The sequence below is a fragment of the Caenorhabditis briggsae genome (genome assembly GCF_000004555.2).
Source record: "Caenorhabditis briggsae complete genome, chrV, whole genome shotgun sequence".
Taxonomy (NCBI): domain Eukaryota; kingdom Metazoa; phylum Nematoda; class Chromadorea; order Rhabditida; family Rhabditidae; genus Caenorhabditis; species Caenorhabditis briggsae.
The window spans coordinates 7,768,848-7,786,644 of NC_013488.2; the positions used below are offsets into that span (position 1 = coordinate 7,768,848).

General features: G+C 38.7%; 6 protein-coding genes across 6 annotated transcripts; 1 reads left to right on the forward strand and 5 right to left on the reverse strand.

Annotated features, from left to right (window-relative positions):
* Nucleotides 1-129: 129 nt before the first annotated feature.
* Nucleotides 130-1,397, reverse strand: CBG27004 (the record flags this gene model as incomplete). The annotated part of the gene is made up of 7 exons (XM_045237308.1): nucleotides 130-318; nucleotides 371-475; nucleotides 525-653; nucleotides 708-761; nucleotides 809-913; nucleotides 979-1,131; nucleotides 1,176-1,397. The coding sequence occupies 7 exons, from the start codon at nucleotides 1,395-1,397 to the stop codon at nucleotides 130-132; spliced, it is 957 nt and encodes a 318-aa protein (XP_045098804.1).
* A 634-nt stretch (nucleotides 1,398-2,031) lies between these two features.
* On the forward strand, nucleotides 2,032-3,565 carry Cbr-srh-129 (the record flags this gene model as incomplete). Its single annotated transcript, XM_002636337.1, has 3 exons — nucleotides 2,032-2,204; nucleotides 2,249-2,591; nucleotides 3,077-3,565. The coding sequence occupies 3 exons, from the start codon at nucleotides 2,032-2,034 to the stop codon at nucleotides 3,563-3,565; spliced, it is 1,005 nt and encodes a 334-aa protein (XP_002636383.1).
* Nucleotides 3,566-3,745: 180 nt separating this feature from the next.
* CBG08684 lies at nucleotides 3,746-10,499 on the reverse strand (the record flags this gene model as incomplete). Its single annotated transcript, XM_002636336.1, has 6 exons — nucleotides 3,746-4,419; nucleotides 4,469-4,700; nucleotides 8,540-8,987; nucleotides 9,036-9,179; nucleotides 9,224-10,209; nucleotides 10,254-10,499. The coding sequence occupies 6 exons, from the start codon at nucleotides 10,497-10,499 to the stop codon at nucleotides 3,746-3,748; spliced, it is 2,730 nt and encodes a 909-aa protein (XP_002636382.1).
* Nucleotides 10,500-11,253: 754 nt separating this feature from the next.
* CBG27005 lies at nucleotides 11,254-11,591 on the reverse strand (the record flags this gene model as incomplete). Its single annotated transcript, XM_045237309.1, has 2 exons — nucleotides 11,254-11,416; nucleotides 11,500-11,591. The coding sequence occupies 2 exons, from the start codon at nucleotides 11,589-11,591 to the stop codon at nucleotides 11,254-11,256; spliced, it is 255 nt and encodes an 84-aa protein (XP_045098805.1).
* Nucleotides 11,592-11,930: 339 nt separating this feature from the next.
* CBG08683 lies at nucleotides 11,931-13,933 on the reverse strand (the record flags this gene model as incomplete). Its single annotated transcript, XM_045237310.1, has 5 exons — nucleotides 11,931-12,058; nucleotides 12,462-12,554; nucleotides 12,601-12,852; nucleotides 12,894-13,182; nucleotides 13,733-13,933. The coding sequence occupies 5 exons, from the start codon at nucleotides 13,931-13,933 to the stop codon at nucleotides 11,931-11,933; spliced, it is 963 nt and encodes a 320-aa protein (XP_045093784.1).
* A 656-nt stretch (nucleotides 13,934-14,589) lies between these two features.
* On the reverse strand, nucleotides 14,590-17,065 carry Cbr-sid-1 (the record flags this gene model as incomplete). The annotated part of the gene is made up of 6 exons (XM_045237311.1): nucleotides 14,590-14,766; nucleotides 14,819-15,318; nucleotides 15,367-16,237; nucleotides 16,284-16,561; nucleotides 16,612-16,961; nucleotides 17,007-17,065. 6 exons carry the CDS (start codon nucleotides 17,063-17,065, stop codon nucleotides 14,590-14,592), a joined length of 2,235 nt encoding a protein of 744 aa, XP_045093785.1.
* Nucleotides 17,066-17,797: the final 732 nt, after the last annotated feature.

Below are 17,797 nucleotides of genomic sequence, written 5' to 3' on the forward strand. Positions count from 1 at the left end.
ATGACTAACACAGTGTTGCAAACATAAATATTTATACATAGATTCAAAATAATTTACAAATTTACATGTTGACAATAGAATGTACAAAAACATTTAGAGAAAGTCATATAGGAGCTTTTTCGTGCTCATTTAATTGCTGTCAGTGGTTGCCTCAAAGACTCCTCCGAATGACGGTTGATCAGAGGAAAGTCCATGGGGTGGTCGGGAGCGTCCCTCGATAAATGAATCTCCAGTGACCAAATCAAATGGTGGGCGAGTGTTATCTCCTCCGAACAGCGGTCTATCAGATGAAAGTCCATGTGGTGGTCTAGAGCGTCCCTGAAATAGTTAGGATAAAGATTGTCGACGAAATTGAAAAAAAAAAACTCACCTCAAAAGATGTCTCTCCAGTGACAAATTTAAATGGTGGACGGGTATTATCACCTCCGAATGGTGGTTGATCAGATGAGAGTCCTTGTTGGGGATGGGAGCGTCCCTGGAATAATTAAGATACTGCTTGCCAATTAAATTGCAAAAAAACTCACTTTGAAAGATGGCTCTCCAGTGACAAATTCAAATGGTGGACGGGTGTTATCACCTCCAAATGGTGGGCGAGAGCGTCCCTCGAAAAGCGGCTCCCCAGTTGCAAAATTAAATGGTGGGCGAGTGTTATCCTGTAGAATCATTGATTGACTTTGTTATCTGACTGTTATGTTCAAAAAACTTACTACTCCGAATGGCGGTTGATCAGATGAGAATCCTAGTGGTGGTCGGGAGCGTCCCTGGAATAATTAAGATAAGGATTGCCGATTAAATTGAGAAAACTCACTTCGAAACCTGGCTCACCGGTGACAAACTCAAATGGTGGGCGAGTGTTATCTCCTCCGAATGGTGGTTGATCAGATGAGAGTTTATGTGGTGGTCGGGAGCGTCCCTGAAATAATTAAGTCCTTTATTTTGGACCCCAGAATTGTCGATGAAATTGAAAAAAAAACTCACTGCGAAAGATGTCTCTCCAGTGAAAAATTCGAATGGTGGGCGAGTATTATCTCCTCCGAATGGTGTTCTATCGGACGAAAGTCCGTGTGGTGGGCGAGAACGTCCTTGAGATGGCTCTCCAGTTGCAAGAATGTGTGGTGGACGGGAATGATCCTGAAAATTACATTGAACAATGTTTATCACATTTTGAAAATCACCTCCTTTCTGAAACTCTGTGGTCCCGTCACAAATTCTTCTGGAGATTCTGAGGTCTCGAACCCAAATTCTCCAGTTGGTTTTGGAGGAGCATCAGTTCTGAACTCTTCTCCAGAAGGTGTTGACAAATTGATTACTGGCGGTGGTGGACTCTTCCTGGGAGCCGCCGAAAGTGCCACGACGAGAAGAGAGAGGAGAAAGAAGGATTGGATAGTTGAAACCATTTGTTCGAAGTGCTGTTCGAATCTGATTTTCCATTGGGGAAGCCCTTTTTTATAGTAGGTCAACAGCTGTGGTTTAGGTGACACCACAACTGATAACGATGTTTTTTATTATTTGTCTCTGGTGACGTAGTAAAAAACATGTAGAGATGTGTGTATGATTATACAAAAAATAGTGATTAATTGTTATTAAGATTTTTGATACTCAAACGGTGTTAACAGAGCATTGCTTGATTGAGCACTAAATGGTTCCTGGTGCCAAAAGTAATCCAAAGGTCAGGTTGAAACTTGAACATTCGTTTTTTGAAACTTGAACACTAGTCTTGAAATTTGAAAGAATATATCATGTGTTTCTAACCTTCCATGTACTCGATTAACGTAAACATTTGACCAAATTTTCTTTGTATCTCCTACACATCACATAACTTGCTAATCATCATAAAATTCATACTCCAGAATCACTCGAATTCCAAGTATCCCCAATCTCATGTCACCAGTTGTTAATCAAATGACAGCGGCCCCCAAACGGAGAGACATAGAGAAGGCTAGCGTCGACGGAGGCCAACTTTTCAGAATTTCAGCTTTAGCTTTTTTGTTTTCCTGGTTTTCACAAATACACGTATTCCATAACAAGACGATGTGCGAGTTCAAAGATTCCGGATTGGGATCACCGCACGTTTTCTCGATGATACTCCATGTTATGACTGCTATCGAAGTTCCGATTCATTTATTCGGAGCATTCGTAATACTCTTTAGGACTCCCGCAAAAATGACATCAGTGAAATGGAGCATGTTCGTACTACACTTTTGGTGAGAATTCCGTTTGTTTTTCAAAAATCGTTGTTTTTTTCCAGGAGCTCTCTTCTTGACATCACCATTTGCTTTCTTGTTATCCCGTATACAGTATTCCCTGTCGCTGGGGGGATCCCTTTGGGTGTATTATCTCTTCTAAATGTGCATCCAATGGTTCAGGCATCTATTCTGATTATTACCGGAGGGCTTACAGGGATTTCAATCCTGGCTTTTTTTGAGAATAGATGTAACTCTATGAAATATGGTCCTTATGCTCAAAGCAAGAAAACTAGAGCGTTGAGATATTTATATTTAGCTGTCAATTATTTGTTAGCTTTTGGGTTCATGGTACCTATTTATTTACAACTTCCCACAAAAGCAGAAGGGGAGAAGTACGCAATGAGGGTGAGTCTGGAACGCCACCACGGAAATAGAATTTCGAAATTAATCTTTTCCGGCTAAAACTGAATCACCCCACAACCAGTACAGTAGTATAAGTAGTAGTAGAATGGGAGGTTCTGCTATTGTTCAAAAAAATAACCTCCGGAGGGCCCTTCTATTCCAGGGAACCTTCAAAAAGAGGGACCCTTATAGTTTTCTGTTATTTTATTTCGAAATAAAAAATGCGGCAATTTTGTTCAAAATTCATGACAATCTACCAATTTTACCAAAATTGAGATTTTGAGCAAAAAATAGCGTTACAACAACTTTCTATGAAATTGTGGAATCTCCAGAAAATCTTGCATCTGATAGTGAAACAACACCTTTTTAAGGGGGTCTTTTGTTTTTCCCAGCCCCTCTTGGAGATACTTTTTATTAGAGGTGTCCTTTTATTAACGAGGCCCGTTTAATACAGTTTTTACGAAATTGGATAATCTGTCTAAATTCAGGTCCTTCCTTGTCTACCATCCCAAGTTTATCAGAATGAAAAATTTTTTGTTGCCTCCACAAATGTCACATTCATATTTTCTATTGTCGGTGGTCTTACTGTATTTGTCACTGCTCAAATTCTCTATCTTGTCATTTATTCTGTGATCGAGCTTCGTAATCGAACCAAAAAACTATCCCGAGTGACATCAACACTCCAAAAACGCTTCTCAATTGCTCTATACATTCAAGTGGCAATCCCAATGATCGCCTATCTATTCCCAATGTTTTATGTGTTTAGCACGTGGACGTTTGATATTTTAAGCCAAACTTGCAACAATCTGGTGTTTATTTGTATCGCTTTACATGGTTTACTGTCAACACTAACAATGATTGCTGTTCATAAACCATATAGGGAAACTCTAAAATTGTTGATGCCAACATGTGAGAAGATCCGGAAGAGATCGAAAGTCAGTGGAGTGAAAGATTTACAACTTTCCGCGATTGTTTGATTTCTGTGATAACTTTTTTCCACTTTCTAGTTGTGTAGCTCGATGTGTGATTTATATTTTCAGCTGGAACTTGTTGTTCTAACTAGTTTTTGTAACAAATATCTGATTTATTCAAAAAACTAACGTTCAAATAAATGGATGAGATCATAATAATATTTGTCGGTTTATAAAAAACATAAATCAAATAATCGAAGTCTCAATGATTTTCCTCTCCACTGAAGAGACCACACTTTGGATGTCTCTATTCAACTTCTTGACAGACTCATTGATGGCATCTGAATCCTCTCCTTCCAACATCTTCACCAATTCCTTCCGATGCTCCATAACACTGTCCAACATATTCTTAATGCTGCGATCGTATTGATTACTAACATACATCCACGCAGTAACATTCTCCACCAAATAGACAGATGTTCCTAGTAAATTTTCAACGACTTCTTTCTCCATAACTCCTTTCCGAATCAGAATGTGTTCTCGATTGACAGCTCGATTACGGAGATTGACGTCATATCGAATATCTCTTGCAGCTTTACAGATCTCAATAACTGATGCTCGGATTCCTGGAATCTTGACGATATCCGTATAAGTTTTGGCTCTTGGCACATAAGGGCTCTTCTTATATTCCTGACCAACTGTGTAATATCCTTTCTGAATATATTTTCTTAGCATTGGATCGTACGGGTAGTAATAGTGTTTCCAGACGGTCCGCATTGTGTTCATATTAACATTAGTCTTGCATCCAGGGCATTCGGTGAACTCTACTGGGAGCAAAACGTTGTAAATCTGCTTGGCACAAGAGCATGTTATTTGCAAGAGAGTCTCTGTTCCAGTTCCTTGCGCATGAGTCATAGCATCTGAAAATGGGGTTTTTGGTTATCAAAGAGAGGATAGATACATTCTTACATCTCAACAACCATTTTTCTTCCCATTCCGAGTAATCTCCACACTTTAATGGCCAGTGAGGGACCCTCTCACAATGTTTGCACCAAGAATACCCGCATGGACACGAGCGATTTTGAGCTTTCTTTTCATTTCCAGGAGGAGTCTCTTGGAAAAACACAGCAGATTTACAGGATGGACACTTCTCAAAATCTCCAGTAGCACCGAGATCTTTGTAAATTATTTCTGATGTTATCTGGAATATTCCTTTCTAAAATTTGAATAGGTTTATGCAAACCAACCCGAATATACAGGTTCACTATGGTGAGTGGGATGAAAGTTGGATAGTATTCCAGCTCATCAGCTGTGTCAGTTTGCAAATCAATCGGAACTCTTCTAGCTCTCAGCTCTCTGTAGAACTCTTCCCGAAGGCAACCTGAGCACTTGTTCGATGACTCATTTCTCATCAGAAACAACTCATGAGATCTCTTTCTCAATCCACAAAAATCGCATCTGCTATCCGAAGTGTATCCAGTTTTAATATTTCTTTCCACTTTCACCATGTCACATAGGTCAGACCATTCCATCATTCCACCAACTTGACTCAATTCTTTGGAGTTCGCCCATGTGGCGTGATAGTGTTGGTTTGGGAATTCCATGTTCACTAGCTGAGAATCCCATTCTTCCGGATCCTGGAGAAGCTCTGATACTGTCTTTCTACCATAAAATAGCGACGAGATTCTCATGGTTCGAAAAAGTGATCCTTAACTGCGGTGGAAAATAAAAATACTCACTCAACAATTTTCCGGTTCGTCAAAATGTCCGAAGTGATTCTGGAAACTGCTTCATGGATAGTGTGAACATATGACAACCTTTTTATCAAATTTTCAGAACCCTTATTAGCTGGATTCATAGCAATGGTAGAGTTGATCAGAATGCTGAAAGATAATAACTTGATTGATTACTCTCACTGAAATAAATGCTTACCTAAACGTCTTCTTTTTCAGATGAGTTATTACAATCACCGTTGTAGTCTCTCCATCTTTCACTCCGCCTTCCAGCTTGCACCATTCAGAAACATCTACTAAATACTGATTTGGTCTCAAATCCTTGACAATCAGCTTTTCATGGCGAAGCAATTCGATTTGATCATCAAAACAGCAATCCAAATTTGGCATAGTGACTTCAATCTCTTCGAACATAGATCCTTCATCTCGTAGGTATTCTTGAATATTCAGAAGATCAGTGTATCCTGGTGCAGGCTCCAAAGCATCCACAAGTTCATAAGAGATTTCCTTCCGTGCACCTTTTCTGGATTTCTGATTGCCATTTTCAATAATACAGCTCACGAGATCCAGAACTGGCTGCTCTGGACGAGAGAACTCTTCCAGTGGGACATCTTCTTCCTCATCCTTAAAGCCTTCTAGATCTTCGTAATCCTCAAGATCCACTTTTTTATTCATTCGATGACGACCGGATTTTGAGACAACTTTAGTTTGGAAAAATTCTCTTCCAACAACTTCTTGGTTTGGATGGGTCCTGTAGATATTGTACGAAACTGTCGGTGAAGACTCTTCCTTTTCTTCTGGCTCTTGATTTTTAATTATTCTGGCGTTCGCCTTCTTACTAAACTCTCTGGATCCAGGAAGAAAGTTCGAATAATGCTGTCCTTTTCCAGATGATGTTGCACTTCTGACCTCAAAATTGCCATGCTCTTTTTGCAGGTCCACTTGTTTCATGTGAACTGCAAATGTTGATTTATCATCACGATAAGCCTCCATCGTATTCTTTTCTACGACTTCTGTTTTCAAATCCTCCGGAGTTGCTCTCATAAGGGATACTGTATCAGCATTTGCCCATCGATTTTTCTTATCCAAAGAATATTTCACATTTAGCTCTAAACCATCGTTCAAGGATCCACAAAGTTTTTTGACAGCGTTCTAAAAATCCAGAATCCTCTATATGCAAAAATAAATCAGCAAACCTTGCTCAATGGCTCAGTGGACGTTAAGGTCTTCTCAATAAATCTTATATCCTTCACTGCATTGTGAAGACGTTCCTTTCCTCGATGATGGTCTCTTCCAAGCCATCGTCTCTCTCCACGTGGCTTCTCGAACATTGACTCATTTTGCAGTTCTTCAGGATCATAGACGTCATATTCAGATGGATCGTATATCGACACCATGTCTTCTTGCTTTGAGCAAGATGAAGATGGTTCCAGAGAAGACGACATGTTCAGTGTGCGGGGAAGCTGAAAACAAATTCAAACAAAAAAAGGAAATTTTCAAAAAAGGAGAGAAAGTTGCCAAGAGCGAGTTTCCATAGAAACTTCAAAAGAGAAAACAAAACCAGACAAATTCGGAGATTCAAAACCTCATAACACACTTATATACTTCCTTCGCGCCGTTCTCTGGCTTGTTGAAGTATTGCACAACTTTGTTCAGCCACCTGCGTATATTCGTATTTTGTTCTCCGAAATCTCGAATTAAGATATTTCGCTGATCGTGAAAAGCAATTTTTTCAAAAAAACCTGACATCATGCTGAGCTCGGTGATCAGATATATTCATGAGTCATTAACGAATTACTCATAAAATTATACATAGTCTTCTGAAAAAGGATAGAGCTCATTGTTAGGTGGAACCGAAATATTGGATTGTTCTCGTTTCACCAAAACCAATGGTTTTGAGATTCTGTGAATCTCTTCTCGCCGCTCTCGAAAATTCATTTTGTTCTGAAATTTATGAACTTCCTTAAAACCTGTATTAGAAGGGCTCCCATACTATTAGGTTAAAACTTAGTTATCTCAATTTATATGCAAGATATCCAAACTGTGTAAACGGACAAAACATACTACTGCGGTTTTCTGAAATTAGTAAAATAAATGTTGTTTTTTTAGTAATTCATGTGTTTGATAACTTCATCGAACATTTCTGAACTAATTATAAATTTAATCCAACTTCACTTGCGAAAAGTCTTGAAATTTGAAATTCTTGAAAATAATTGCAATTATTCGAAATTCGATTGATTTATTCGAAAAAAAAAGTCAAACACAAAAAAATGAATAAAACAGGTAGTAAAGAGAGACATTAAGACTATGACGAATTTTCAGATGCCTCCATTTTCAATACCACAGTGGAGATCACATTGTTAATGCATTTGTGTAGCTTCTCGACACACTCATTGATGGCATCTGAGTCCTCCCCGTTCAAAAGATGCATAAAACTCTTCCGATGTTCCATAACACTTTCCAAGTTTTTCTCGATAGTCCGATCAAATCGCTTAGTGACATACATCCACGCAGTCACATTCTCCACCAAATAGACGGATGTTCCCATTAAATTGTCCACGACTTCTTTCTCCATAACTCCTTTCCGAATCAAAATGTGTTCTCGATTGACGGCTCGATTACGGGAATGCACATCATATCGAATATCTCTTGCAGCTTTGCAAGTCTCCAAAACCGATTCTCGGATCACAGGAATCTTCGTGATATCTGTATAAATAGCAACACGTGGCACAAAAGGAGCCTCATTGAACCCTCGAGCAAGAATGTTGTAGTCAGATTCAACGAGTTTTCGGAATCGAGGAGAGTATGGGAAGTAGTAGTTCTTCCGAAACGTCTTCATTGTTTCTTCGTCAACATGAACCTTGCAACCCGGACATTGGAACCACTCCTGAGAGAGTAGGACATTGAAAATTTTTCGGCCACAGAAACAAGTTATTTGCAGGAGATTCGTTTTTCCAGATCCTTGAGCGACAGTCATTGCATCTGTAATTTTCATTTTCATTTTCAGCCATAAAGAAAAGAACCATTACATCTCAACAACCACTTTTCCTGCCATTCAGCATAATCTCCGCATTTCATCGGCCAGTGTGGAGCTTTTTCGCAGTGTCTGCACCAAGAATACCCGCATGGACAGGAACGGTTTTGAAATTTAGCTGCAGAGTTTCCAGAAGGGATATTCTCCAAAAATACGGTAGATTTGCAGGATGGGCATTTCCTGAAATCTCCAGTAGCTCCGAGATCTTTGTAAATTGTTTCCGAGACCATCTGAAAGTTACAATGTAGGAAAACACTACAGATCGACACTTACTCTAATATACAAATTTACAATTGTCAAGGGGATAAATGTTGGAAGAAGTTCTAATTCATCCGCAGATTGGATTTGCAAATCAATTGGAATTTGTTTAGCACTCAGCTCTCTGTAGAACTCTTCTCGAAGACATTCTGTACATTTCATCCTTGTCTCATCGTTCACCAGAAACAGTTCATGAGCTCTCTTTTCTCGGCTACACAATCCACAGACACCTTCAGAAGCATAAACGGTTTGGGAAGTTCCCTCTTTTCTAACCATTGCGCATAGATCATCCCATTCCAGTTTTCCTCCAATTTGACTTAATTCTTCAGAATTCGCCCACGTGGCATGATAATGCTGGTTTGGCCAATCCATGTTCACCAGCTGATTTTCCCATTCGGAACTGTCATGAATTAGTTCAGGCACAGTTTTTGTTTCGTAAAATTCAGACGCCAATTTCATCGTTCTAAAACAGTAAACATTGTTCTTCAATTTTTGAAACTCAAAACCTTACTCAATAACTTTCCGATGAGTGATTAGTTCAGTTGTAATTCTCGTAACCGCTTCGCGAATAGTCATCGCACTTGATATCTGCCTTTTCAAATAATCGGATCCTCTTTTCGAAGGATGGCAAGGAAGAGTAGAGTTGACAAGAACACTGAAACAGTTTTAATTGAATATGCTTTCAAGTTTCCAACTCACTTGTAAACATTCTTCTTCAGATGAGTGATCACGATTACTGTGGTTGTCTCTCCATCCTTGACTTCTCCGTCTAGTTGACACCATCTTGACGCATCCAGAAGGTATTGTTTTGGGCGCAACTGTTTGATAATTAATTTGTCTTCCTCATGAAGTTCCTTCATTTGTTGTTCAATGTTGTCCTTCTGGTTATGAAAAGTAACATCAGCATTTTCAAACATGTATCCTTCCTTTCTTAGATAATTGTAGATGTCAAGAAGGTTAGAATACTCAATTTCCTGTTCCAAAGCTTGCACGAAGTCATAGGAGAGCTCACTATCCTTGCGGTTGCTTTTCCTAGATTGCTTTTCAGCGCGGTTTCCAACTGTCAAACTTGCCAAATTCAAAACGGCATCTGATGGACGAATCTCTTCATATACATAACCATCTTCATCATCGTTATCGAAATCCTCTTCTTCGTCGTCGTAGATATTCATATCCAATTTCTTATTGGTTCGGTTCAATCCTGACTTCGATACAAGCCTTGATTTGAACATCTGGCCTCCAACAAGTCCTTGGCTCGGATGTGTTTTGTAGATATTGTAGGAAATTGTAGGCTCAGCGACTGGCTCTTTTTTCGAAGGTGGTTCTTTTCTAATTGTCATAGTTCTGGCGTTAGCCTTTTTGCTGAATTCTCTAGTAGCAGGAAGAAAATTTGAATAGTGTTGTCCTTTTCCAGAAGATTTGGCAATTCTGATATCAAAATCTCCTGGTTCTTTGGTTGGATCAATTTGTCTCGAGTGCACTGCTAGAGTAGTTTTCTCCGGATGCATCAACCCAGCAACCTCCAATCCATTCTTCTCCACCACTTCAGCATTCAAATTTTCTGGAGTTGCACCCAAGAAGGATACTGTATTTGTGGTCTCCCATCGGTTTTTCTTATCGAGAGAGTAGATAACATTAAACTCCATCCCATCTCTAGTAGATGCTTTTATCTTTTTTGTAGCATTCTGAAATTGAATCGGTTTTTCAAAAATAAAGATTTCAAAATTACCTTGCTCAAAGGTTCTGTCGCTCTGACTGTTTTTTCGATAAAGGTCCTGTCCTTCACTGCATTGTGAAGACGTTCCTTTCCTCGATGATGTTCTTTTCCAAGCCATCGTCTCTCTCCACGTGGCTTCTCGAACATTGACTCGTTTTGCAGTTCTTCATGGTCGACTGGATCATAGTCGAGGATCCAAGTTTCTGCGCAATTAGATATAGTGTCATCTTGCAAAGAGCAAGATGTAGAGGAGTCCATGATGGTGCAGTTTGAGAAACTGAAAATTGGTTGTGAGGAAGTGTAAATAAGAGGAAGAGCGAAACACCCAAAATAAGTTCAAAGTGACATCATAAAGAAAACCGATGAGAACAATTATCTATCAAAGAGTGTATCATAAAACCTGTTTTAGAACAGCCAACTTTGAGCCAATTTATCTCGGTTAATGTGGAAAAATATCGAGAAGTTGTCAATTGGAAAAACGTTAATTATAATTTCAAGAATATTTATTCAGTTAACCACTTTTCGATATCTTTCACAGGAACCGAGATAAATTGACTCGAAGTTGAAGTAGGGTCGTTCTACAAGAGTGTAACGAGGGTTGTGGAAATTTGGAATTATAGAATTGTGTGATGATAGTGGAAAATTGTTGAAATTCGGGAAAAATTATTTGCAAAAAGTATAGCTAAAAATTGTTGATCTAAACAGCAAGTCCTTTATATACTTCCACCTCTCGTATGTTTTTCCCCTTATGTATTATTGCACAACATTGCACTCGCTGTCTGTGTCTCTTTCTTTTTCTCTGCGTTTCTCTGCCTTACACATTTCATAACTTCGGACTTTGTAGTTAGTATTGAAAACCGAAAAAAACGTATACAACCTTTTCATTCAAACATTTTAGACACATTTTAATTCAAACATTTCAAATTGAGCTCAAATCTTAAATTGTGATTCACGATAGATACTTAAAAACCAACAGAAATTAAAAAATCATTCAAACACTGAATTTGGTAAATCACTTTCCCCAAAATCCATATGGTCGATAGTAGGGCATTCCCATTCCCATCCCATACATTGGATACGGGCGGTACATCATGTAGGGATTGTAGCCGTAGCCATACGAGTAGGGATATCCCATTCCATATCCGTAGCCGAGGTATTGACGTTTTTGGCGGATTCTGTAAATCTTACAAGTCTCAATTTTTCTTGCTAACTTGGGTGAAGTCGTATTTTAGAAATTTTAAAGAATGTGATAACTTACACTTCAGTCCCCTTGTGTCTACTGTCTCCAACTCCAAGTGCAACGTCTACAGCTAGAAGAAGAATCAGAACGAATCCGAGAATTCGAGACATTTACTTTTTTCAAACACAACAACAAAAAAATATTTCAGGTGCAAAAAGAAGATGGCCTTGTCATGCTGCCTCATCCGTTTTTATACCGTCCATGATTACCCCTTGGCAGTCATGCTTTGCTGGCCATGGAATCAACAAGAGGGGTGACTGGTGACCTTTAGGATCGAGAAATTGCAGATGGAGAATTCAAATTCGCCGAAAAATACAAACATAAATCGCCAGCGATTCGGCCAACAAAGACATTAATCTGTAAATGATGGTAAACGGAAGAAGAAGATGATGGAAAAACTATAAAGTTTTTGTGTACAAGTTTTAAAAAAATGATGAAAGACGAAAAAATTATATGAAAGTGTAGTCGGCAAAAACGGCAAAATGATCCGATGGATAATCGTTGTGTTCGTGGAACGGAATTCTTTTTGGTTTTTCGCATCCACTGTAGGCCATGATTTGGTCCGCGACAACGGGTCCTGAATAAATAATCGAAATTTAGGATACCGTATAGGAGCCCATCCAAACCGCCAACGTTAAGCTGAATTATCTTGATTCCTGTGGAAGATATCAACATTTTCAACTAAAAATACATTTTCGATGTTATGATAACCGTTTTGTCAGTTGATTACTTTTTAATATCTTCTGCAGAAAACAAGATATACATATAAGCTCAAAGTTGACGGTCTGGGTGGCACTCTATGAGAGTGTTTACTTTATCTTTGAAACCAACAAAATGATTTCTTTCTAATTTAAAACAAAAAATACACAAAAGTACACAAAATCAAATCTAAAAACCTACATTTTCTAGGTCATGACCAAATTTTTCTAGCTAGGCTTCTATTAGAGGTAATACGATATGTGTGTTCACATTTTTATTACCTTTGTAAAACAAAAAGTCGATTCGATCCTGTGGTTCTGGGATTGTATAATTCCACTCCGGGTTGAATTTGTTCACTGTAGACCACGTTATTCCTGAATCCTTCCAATTCATTTCTATCCTCCCAGTTTTCTCACTCACCTGGATTTGTCAAAACATTGGGATAGATCTCTCTATAAGTATCCGTGAATCCTCGATCCTCTAATTCTTTGGTCGCCGGCCACCTGATCACCCAATCTCCATGAATCTTTTTTGTTTGTTCTGTCCAATCCAAATGTGATGGCCCATTGAAGTCACCTGCGATGAAGATCGGAACGTCATCTGACTTCTCCATCCACTTTTTCATCATTGGCAGAGTCAGAATCTCGTAGATCTGGGGACCACGACCGTATTCTGAAACTATTGATTTGTGGTTTCCAATATTGTTCACATACCCGTATTCTCCCCAGCCAAAATCTGATCAATTCTATTGACTAGTTTATTGTTAGCCGCATACGGTCCATAAGAAGTGTAATCCAGGTGAAGACTCCAAAAATGAACCATGTATCCTGTGCGAAGCATAATCTTCACTCCAACGCCTCCAGATGTCGAGAGGTTTGTGTTGGGGACAATGACGTGGCGAGTAAGAATTGCAGTGTCGGGGTACTCATGGTTTCGTTCTACAGCTACCCACGGATGTCCAAGCATCATGGTTAAGTTTTTCGTCACATTAGCATATGTTTCCTGAATACTGATGAAAATATATTTTCAAATCTCTTAGTCGTGTTTTTTTGGAAGCTCTATAATGAAAAGATGAGAAACTTCTGTTTAAGTAAAGATTGAAATATTTTTGATGTCTGAAAAAAGTCACTATTTTTTTTCGTCAGTTTCAGTTCGAAGTTTTGAAACAAAGTTTGAAACATCCGAACTGTACTTGGATAACCTTTCACAAAAATGTTAAATAGTTGAAGCTCTTTTTTTGTCACCGTATTTTCTCTACTTGAATCTCACCCAACCTGTCAACTTTGAGCCAATTTATCTTCGTTCCTGTAAAAGATATCAAAATTTTGTCAACTAACAAAATATTTTTTTATATTATGATGAACATTTCATTAGTCGACAAGTTTTTGATATCATACACAGGAATCCTGATAATTGAGTTCAAAGTTTACCGTGTGGGTGGGCTGCTATTAGAGATAATACGATAACTGCTTTCTTAAATGTTCCTATTTTCATAAAGAGTAGTAGCTATTTTTCAGGAACCCAAATAGTATAACTTCCAGTGAAATCTTACCTGAAGTGCCACAATATCCGGATTCACCATCAAAATGTGTTTGGCGATTTTCTGCTGACCATTCTCGACATTCTTACCAGATTGCCAAATATTGAATGTCATAAGACGAATACCATTCTGTGATCTCTCGGAACCAGTAAAATAGGTGCTACCAACAAGTTGAAGAAGAATTGACAGAACGACTAGAAACCGTGGCAACATTTAGCCTTCAAATCAGAATCAACAGAAGGATGGAAGAAGAAGAGTTCAAGTGTGAAGGACCACTAGAAGAACAATAAGAAGTGGTGCTAAGGTCTTCAAAAGAACCACATGTCGAGGTGGCAAAGGAGGTAAAAGAGCAATTGGGAGGAAACAAAGGTTGCAAGCAAAAGATAGCGAGAGACGAGTTTTCATCAAATCTCTCTTTTTTCTTTCTCCCAAATGATTGTTGTGTTTGATCGGGGCAAATGTTAGTTGGGCTGTTGGCCCAACACTGTTGGGTCAAGAAGTTATAGGTGTCATGGTTGGTTGAGGCTTTGTTGAAACTCGAATTCCAGTTTTAAGCTTTGTTTGCTAAAAGAAGGCTGAAATGGGAAGGTAAAAGAGTTAAATGGAAAGGGGAAAACATAACTTTATCAACAAGAAAATACACTAGAAATTTCAAATTCACAATTTGACAATCAGTGGAACAGAGGCAAGGAATAGTCAAACTATCATCTGATGCTTTTAGATTCAGTACTCAACTGAATAAAACCACGCAAGTGTCAGTTTTCTAACTCCGACAATGAATAGGAATGCAATAACTATACACTAACTAAGGCCCAGCATAATGGCAAAGAGGTAGCAGAAATACAAAAGGTTGAGATTCAAAGTGTGACTCAATACATGTTAATTGAGGATTTGGGAGTGTTAATTAGATCATCATCAACAAAAGATACAAATAAGAATGTAAATAGACCAGCGATTGCACCGAACATGTGCCAGAGGTCGTGGGATCCAAAGAAATCGAGAAGCAGACATGGTGTGTTCAGTGCTCGGCTCATAGCGGCTGTTCTCTAAAAAATCATAAGATTTTTTAAACAAAACGAGGCACCTCATAAATCTTACCGTCCAATCGGTGTCATCTTGGAAGAAGAAGAATCCAGCAATCAGCCATCCGAATATTGCGGAAACTCCGCACACTTTGGCCTTCAGTTCTATGCTTTCTCGTGATGCGAACTTCATTAAAGCGTAGTAGGTCAGGTACAAGATGCAGTTGAGGATGAAGCAATAAGTAGAGATTTGATTGAGATGAATGTATGAAGAGGTCACATAAATAGTTATAGCGAAGAAGTTAAAAATGGCGAAGGTGCCAACGAAGACTTTATAGACTTGTTTGGATCTCAATGTTTTTCGTTTCGCCAAACAAACTGTCGCCACGACACCAAAATGGATTATTGCGATTAGGTATCGAATTCCGGAAGCTTTTGAACAGGCGGAGATCAGGAAGTTAAGAGAGACAACGCAGAAAAGAAGAATGTTCGTGTAGGCTGGCGATGGAGATTCCTGACGAACGAGCCATTGGCGGATGATCAAAAGACCACAAATGACTTGTATGCAAGGGGTGTCTGTAATTATAGACTAGAAGATTTTTTGAAAGCGTTTTGAAGGCTTACCGAACTGAAAAGCTATATCACTGGGACATATATGATACGTGGCACTGGCAATGGCTTGTAGAATCATGAAAAGTCCAATTGTAATATCCAGAAGTGTGCATTCATAAGTACCAACCAATGGGGAGTGATGCCTCCATCTCCTACACATTGTGACCATTATAAAAACCAGCCCGTATATCGCATAGCCAATGTTACTGATCATATTGTTCCATGATCGAAGCTCTCCGAGAGGTTTCGCACATGCGTTATTATGGAAACACATTTCATCACGATTCGCCATAGTGGATGTTGTAAAGTTATGGAATTCAACTCCTGTGTGCATCAGAACTGGGAGAATGAGGGCTACAGGATACTTGAACATTTGACCATGAAGGGATAGAGAATCTTGTTTGATTGGGATTGGTTCGATTTCTTGCACTTGTAGGTTTTCTTCTTCTGGTATAACCGCGATTTCATTGTGAGCCATATTATTTTCTGCGATCGCAGATGTATTTGCAGATTGGTCAGAAGAAAATGAGATCAAATCCGCCACGAGGTCTGAACGATTCCGTATCACATTAACTGTCAAGCTGGCAATGAATATAAGACAGGGGCTAGCAAAAAATACTAGCATGGCAAGAGTCGGAACGAAATAGGAATTCGGTTCCAGTCTCGTAAAATCGAATGTTATCTTCTTGATCTCATTGTAATTTTTGCGAGATGTGTTGCCTGAGCACGGAGCATTCACTGGAGAAATGAACACAAATATCCGGAAAGTCTTGAACAGTTGGATCTCGGTTTCAGAGAAAAAAATGTCTGCTCTCCGAGTAAACGTTAGCACACGTCGATTGTCAGCCCTGTCGGAGTCGACCGGACGTTCGTAAATGGATTCCTGAAAAGAACGTTGAACATTTCTAAACGCTCAAAAAGAAGCATACATTTGCCGGAGCCGTAATAACGTTTGCACAAATATCATCGGCACTAGTTAATGTGATATGGAATGACTTAACAATCTGCTCTTCAGTATCTAGGAAGAATCCAATGGGCTTCACAAATGTGAGCTTCTGATTGTTAAGTGTCTTCGTTGATTGCCCTTCCTTGAAACTTAAATTGTACTGAGACCTATCCAATCGAGTCAGGTGCAGTTGATAATCTATATCCACTCTCAGTCTTGATTGAACAGTGATAACAAGGTTTTGAGATAAAGTCGAGTTTTCTGAAGGAACTTTAAATTGGTTAGAAAATGTACTATACTCGTTAACTCACTGTTCTTCTTGCTCCTCTTTGGCCCGAAATCTTCCTTACGCAATGGGTTTAGAAGCTTTCCGTAAGAGTATAAAGTCAAATCCGGATAGATCATAGGCAGTTTTAGTATGAAATTGTCACGTCCATTGGAAACTGTAACTTCTAGAATTGTATCGACTTCTTTCCGAAAAAGAGCTGGTTCGGAGACATCTGCAGAGATTCGGGTCAGATCCAAAATGAAGGTTTCGTCTAGTTTCAGATAATATACATGAACCGTGTTAGCAACAAGTGTATCATTGATTTGTCTGCGGCGCGCTGGAAATTCCCGGACGCTTATCGGACTCGTTTCATTGTTGTCTTGCTCGGAAAGGCTGAAATTTAAACATTCTTATCGAATTTTGGGCTTGAAGACTTACCCAAAACGCCCAAGAAGGAGCAGCAGGACTCCGCTAACAAAGTAGCGGCTGCCAATCATGGAATAGCTGAAAAAATATGAAAAAATAATAATGTATTGTCGGATTAAAAAAAGTGACACCTGAAAATCTCGGAGACGGCGCTCGTGTCGATTTACGAGGGGGCGGAGCGAAAACGGATACTGCAGATAACACATTTATTTATGTGAATTTAGTGGGATTTTGTGAACAAAATTTTGATTTCTTGGTATAAAAATGATCGCTGGCATCTCTAGAATCTATTTTTCAGCAAAAATCTAAACTTAAACGCAAAAGTAGCTTGAACGAGCCGAAATTCTGAAACATTACGTTTTTGCCGCATTTTTCCGTAGATAAAAAAAAGCAAAATTTTTCAAATTCTCAGGTGTCACTTTTTTTAATTCGACAATAAACGAATGCTTTGTTCACTAAAATTGAGATAAGAAAATTTGAATTCAATGAACGGAAATGACGATTACTCAACTAAAAATTTTGAGTTTTCGGGAAAAAAAGTGTTTTCGGAAAAAAAAGAATTTTCGGAAAAAAAAGAATTTTCGGAAAAAAAAGTGAAATTGAAAAAATATTTTTACTTATTATCCTTGTCAGAGAAAAAAAAGGTTGAGTCGAAGTGTATGCGATGTTTGTAAACAAATATCTGAAAGCGTAAACAACCGGAAACAGTTGAAACGAGTGCGACAGTAACCCGGCGGGAAAATATTAAATTTACTCATTTTTTTTAGCTTTTCGCATATTTTGCAGCAAATTTCGTCGAATAT